Source organism: Hibiscus syriacus, unplaced genomic scaffold, assembly GCF_006381635.1.
Source record: "Hibiscus syriacus cultivar Baekdansim isolate YM2019G1 unplaced genomic scaffold, ASM638163v2 tig00110890_pilon, whole genome shotgun sequence".
In the NCBI taxonomy this organism is placed as follows: Eukaryota; Viridiplantae; Streptophyta; class Magnoliopsida; order Malvales; family Malvaceae; genus Hibiscus; species Hibiscus syriacus.
In genome coordinates this window covers 9,351,493-9,357,488 of record NW_024062900.1, presented here as the reverse complement: position 1 = coordinate 9,357,488, position 5,996 = coordinate 9,351,493, and the positions used below count along the sequence as shown (strand labels likewise).

The following is a 5,996-nucleotide window of genomic DNA, read 5'->3' as shown; positions in this document are numbered from 1 at the left end:
GTTGGGGATCATTGGTTAAGTCAATAGAGCCGTTGTTGTATGTTTTCCATTTAAAAAATCTGTTGGGAGCGTAGGTGTATCGGTACACCTTCAAAGGGTATCGGTACACTCAGTGTAAAATTCAAATATTTCGACCATTATTTGACCAAGTGTATCGGTACAATAATTGCATTTGATGTTTCTCAGAGCCTGGAGTGTATCGGTACATCGGCTATGTATCAGTACCCTTATTTCATTCGAAATTTTGGGTGTATCGATACATCCAAGGAGTGTATCGGTACCTCCCTCTATAAAACTTGTTTTTGGCTCGATTAAGGTTAGAAATACTTTGTCAAAATTGTTTCAAAAATATTTTAAGATTGGAACACAATTTTACACTTAGTAAGGATTAAAATTAACATTTTGAAAACTTGGAGTAATATTTTGGATATTCGATTATTTCAATCGAATATTAATTTTTGAAATCCAATATAAAATCTTAAAATTCATTTACTCTTTTTTTGTTATATCGAAACATCATAATGTTTTCAACACTTCTTCTTCAACATATGTATTGAACATCACACCACCACTTTGATTTCCATCTTAGAGTGGCGGTGATAGAGTATTTAAGGAATTTGATGCCATCATTGACTCAAGTTGTCCACAAAAATCAGTACCTCGTTAACCATATATAATATTATCCCATTCGCCCACAGCTTTTATCGAAGATGGTTGAGAGTGTGGCACTGCATCCCATGAACCTCCTACCCAATTTGGTCGACTCTCCAATGAAGCATGATATTGAGGATAAAAATCATAACTTTTTTTAGATGCAAAATATTTCTCAGAAGCAGAAGAAAAAGAAGATGTTGATGATGATTTCATAGGCTTTACATATTTTTCCCTTCATTTGTTTCCCTTCGACCCTATCTCTTAGTGTTGTTAAATATTATTTCATATTTGCGTCATAATTTTGGAAGTAGGGAGATATTGTGAAATCAAGATCATCAAGTATAATCTACGAACAAATAGATGTCACCGCTCATTCTATTGTTGTATGTATCCAACATTCTTCCTCGTCCAATTCTCTCCATATTTCCCACGTGCATCAATTTTGGGAGATTGTCCATATCAAATATTTGCATTGGAATCGGCTCATGGGACATAAACTATCGCAACACTCTATCTGCAACATGGATCTCAACAATCTCAAAATGATACAAAGGTGTTATGGCATACCACGTCTCCGATCCTTCAAAAAATGATGCTAGTAGTAATCGTTGGATCTCCGACTCATAATACAAAACCAAATTAAACTGTAAACATCAATTAAATTATAAAAATTAGTGTAAATAGTAAATAAATTCTCTTAATTTAAAATTTATAAATATTTGTTTCTAATATTTATCGCATGTCTATTGGTGATATTGATCCTCGTTCGTATATTAATTTTTGTTGCACCCGTCAACTTTGACTATGTAATTCTATGCCGCCATATAAACAACATAATAAAAACAAATTAAAAAAATACTAACATATAAAGTTAAAAAAATTACCTTCCAACTATAGGAAACTCAACGGCTGTTGTTGTAATTGGCGTAAAAAACAAAAAAAATGATACCATACCTAAGATTGTAGTAAGACTATACGACAAGCTAAATAGACTTTTTGACCCCTTGTAATGATTGTAGTCTTACAAAGTTCCCAGTTAAAAAATGCAAAAATTGATAAACCCCAACTATATCTATGACACTCAGTTAAATTATTCAATATCGAAAAATGTTGAGTGCACACCAAATTCCAAGACTTATCCGATAACAATATCCCTCCAATCAATTGGAGAAGATATGATCGGGATGTAAATGACTGCATCATCGGTAAAGTGTTTATCCACTTTAAATTTACTCTTCAACCAAGTCATATGTATTTGCAACCCTTCTACGATATCTGTTGGTGGCCTTTTTCCTAATACTTGCTCTTAAATCACATATTGGTCGTAAGCATTGTGTCTAATCAGTGTCCCATCATTTATCGGAACGCTGTGACATTTTCCAAAGTAATTATCACTTCACCACTTGGAAAATGAAATGGATGTGTTTCGGGCATCTAATGTTCAATAAACGCCGAAATCAGTATATAGTTTACCTTAAAACCACGAAGAAATACAGCAAGATAGCACCCATATTGATGTGTGTATATATATATATATATAATAGACTCCTCATATGAATCGTCAGTTTTCATTTCTCGCTAATGAATACCTCGTTCTTGTGCCTACAATATAAATTAAAAAATTATTAAAATTTTTCAAAACAACAAAATTAATAATTTGAACTTTTAAAAATATAAGAATTTTTTTACCATAGTGAGTTTAATCAATGAAATATGAGCATCATCAAGGCGTAACATATCTTCTCGGATAGATATTTTAACATAAATTCTTCAAAAAACAATTTTTTTCTCTCAAACATATATTTTTCTTCTTAACAAATCACAATGCAAAAGTAAAACTCCTATTCATAACCCTAAACCCAACGACTACAAACAACTAATTCGTTTAAAATTTTCACGAAATTCGTCACTTCGACATGACGAGTTTCAACGTGATTGTTACTTTCTATATGTTGCCCAACAATTATCGATGACTGGTGGATTTTAAATTCAAATGGAATTCATCATGTCACATGATGAGTTCCAGAGTTTTAAAAAAATTATAATTATAAATTAATATTTAAGATAAAAATATATTATTTTAACGAATCTCATCATATAGACTTGATGAGTTTCAAAAAATATATTAAAATATTAGATACACAGATTTTATAAACCTGAATCTATTAAAATATAATTTTAAAAAAATTATTATGTGAGTATGAAGAGTTTATCATGTACGTGACATATGTAGTATATCCTAAAATAATTTTGGATTAACCTATTGGCGGAATTATTTTTTCCGCTGGCCTGTTGGCCTAAATTTGCCAGTTGGAGACATTTACATGGGATATTTTATTGAGAGAGAGAGAGAGAGAGTAGTCGTGTCAAAGAACAAAGCAAATGTGTCCCCACAACAACTCTTAATCACTTAAAACTGACGCTCCTCTTTCACCTCTTTCGCTGCAGAAACGCAACACGTGGGCTTCTCTTGCATGCCTTTTCGAACTCCTTTTTCTATATATACCTCTTCACTTCGACAACATCAATTCAAAGTCTCACATCTCAACGCTTCTCAGTCCACATGCAAAGCTTCTCTCTTTCAAAACCCAATCAAGATTCTCCTTTCTGATCCATAACAAAACACCTCTCTCAATTGGCTTGAATTAAACCATAACCATGGCTTCATATGCACCACCATCTCCGGCAGCTTTTGGGACTCGTTTTAAGCCTAAATTCCCAGTTTCAACCTTGAGGTCTGAGAGGAATCCAAGCTTTTCATGTGCTCTTCAATCTCCTTCGATTCTTCATTTGCCTAAACAGTCGCCGGTTTACCCTCTGCCTCCTTCCGAGAGAGCTCAGTCGACCCAACAATGGAACCCCTTCCAAAGAGTTGCGGCTATGGCTTTAGACATGGTGGAGAATGCTTTGGTTTCCCATGAGAGTCGGCGTCCTCTTCCTAAAACAGCTGATCCCAAAGTTCAAATCGCCGGTAACTTCTCTCCGGTCCCGGAGCAACCCGTCAAGCATAGGCTTCCCATCATTGGGACAATCCCGGAATGCATTCAAGGAGTCTACGTCCGGAACGGAGCCAACCCACTTCACGAGCCGGTCGCCGGACACCATTTCTTCGATGGGGATGGCATGGTTCATGCGGTTCAGTTCAATAATGGGTCAGCTAGCTATGCATGTAGGTTCACTGAAACGAATCGTCTGGTTCAAGAACGAGACTTGGGCCGTCCAGTTTTCCCCAAAGCCATAGGTGAACTCCATGGCCACTCCGGCATAGCTAGGCTGTTACTTTTCTACGCTCGTGGACTGTTCGGGCTCATTGATCCGAGCCATGGCACCGGTGTTTCAAACGCCGGTCTTGTTTACTTCAACAACCATCTCCTTGCCATGTCTGAGGATGATTTGCCTTACCATGTCCATATAACACCATCTGGGGACTTGGAAACTGTTGGGAGATACAATTTTGGTGGTCAGTTAAATTCCACAATGATTGCTCACCCCAAGGTTGATCCTCAGTCAGGCGAATTCTTTGCTCTTAGCTACGATGTTATCCACAAGCCATATCTTAAGTACTTCCGATTTTCAGCCGATGGTAAGAAATCACCCGATGTTGAAATCCCGATGGCTGGTCCAACAATGATGCATGATTTCGCCATCACCGAGAACTTCGTGGTGATCCCCGACCAGCAAGTTGTGTTCAAATTGCCTGAAATGATCCACGGTGGGTCGCCCGTCGTGTATGATAAGAACAAGGTGTCCAAATTTGGAATATTAGAGAAGAATACCATTGATGCTACTAGGATTAGGTGGGTTGAAGCACCTGATTGCTTTTGTTTCCACCTATGGAATGCATGGGAGGAGCCGGAAAGTGATGAAATCGTGGTGATTGGGTCATGCATGACACCCCCAGACTCCATTTTCAATGAAACTGATGAGAGTCTCAAGAGCGTTCTCTCCGAAATTAGACTCAACTTGAAGACCGGAAAGTCTACGCGCCGCCCCATCATTTCAGAATCCGAGCAAGTAAACTTGGAGGCAGGGATGGTCAACCGGAATTTTCTGGGGAGAAAAACCCGGTTCGTCTATTTAGCCCTCGCTGAACCATGGCCTAAAGTGTCCGGGTTTGCCAAAGTTGACCTCTCAACAGGAGAGGTAAACGAGTACATATATGGAGACCAAAGGTACGGTGGTGAACCTTTGTTCTTCCCTCTAAACCCTTCAGAAAACGAAGATGACGGTTACATTTTAGCTTTCGTTCACGATGAAAAGACATGGAAATCGGAGCTGCAGATCGTGAATGCCATGGATTTAAAGCTAGAAGCCAGGGTTAAGCTCCCATCTCGAGTTCCTTATGGTTTCCATGGAACATTCATAAGCTTAAAGGACTTGGAAAATCAGGCCTAACTCATCATCAGGTTTTTTTAGATGGTTTAGTGGATTAAAGGTGGCTTAAATCCTAGACCTTTTTTGGGTTATCTGAAGTGAAGGGTTTTCAGAGACCAGTTTGTAGCTTGGATGTAGATACTATTGAAGCTCAGCTGGTTTTTGCATGTTCTTTCACTTCGTGTGCATGAACCGTCCATAGATTAGAAGAAATATGTAGTATTGTAGTGTGTTATCTCTGTAAAATACTCTGTTATTTTGTTGTAAATACTTCAAATTTTGCATTCTATATAGAAATACCAGTTGTCCAAATCTTTCTTGTATATTACTCTGTTTGTTTCTCTTGAATATCCAGCTTAAGCTATCTTTTCAATGATATCTGATGTTTGGTCTATTTTGAGAACATCATCATAGGTGTAATTTAGAACAATGAACCAATGAGAAAACAAAGGTTATATGTTATGATTTAGAACCCTTTTGTGTTAGATTTGATGTTTTATAACCCTGCTGCAGATACAACTTATAATGGCAATCTACCAGTCCCATTGGCATTGTAAGGCTTATTTGCAACTCAATTTGTTTAACGGTTTACCCAAAAGAATTAGGAATGGTTTTTGATTGCTTGTTCATTCTTCATTCAATTTGCTGGCAAGGTTGGTTCGCTCTTCTAATCGCTGCTGCACTCACATCTAAATCCTTTTACAATAACACAATTCATTCTCAAACATTTCATTTTCCAATATGATTAAAGAACATAAATTCTCTTAAATAGCGAAAAAATCACATTAGTTTTATAAAAAAAACTATAATCCAACATTTGTAGTCTTTAAACAAAATCATAAGTAATATAGTATATGAAGCCTTAGTTTGGTACTATTACAAAATTTGGAAAATTGTAAATTTAAACACATTTAAACGTGCATTATTCCTTGAGCATCAACCAATCTTAGTGATTAAGGACTCGTTGT

General features: G+C 36.6%; 1 protein-coding gene across 1 annotated transcript; it reads left to right on the top strand.

Annotated features, from left to right (window-relative positions):
- The first annotated feature begins 3,311 nt into the window (after window positions 1-3,311).
- LOC120144633 (9-cis-epoxycarotenoid dioxygenase NCED3, chloroplastic-like) lies at window positions 3,312-5,076 on the top strand. Its single transcript, XM_039158662.1, has one exon. The coding sequence runs from the start codon at window positions 3,313-3,315 to the stop codon at window positions 5,047-5,049; it is 1,737 nt and encodes a 578-aa protein (XP_039014593.1). The 5' UTR covers window position 3,312; the 3' UTR covers window positions 5,050-5,076.
- The last annotated feature ends 920 nt before the right edge of the window (window positions 5,077-5,996 follow it).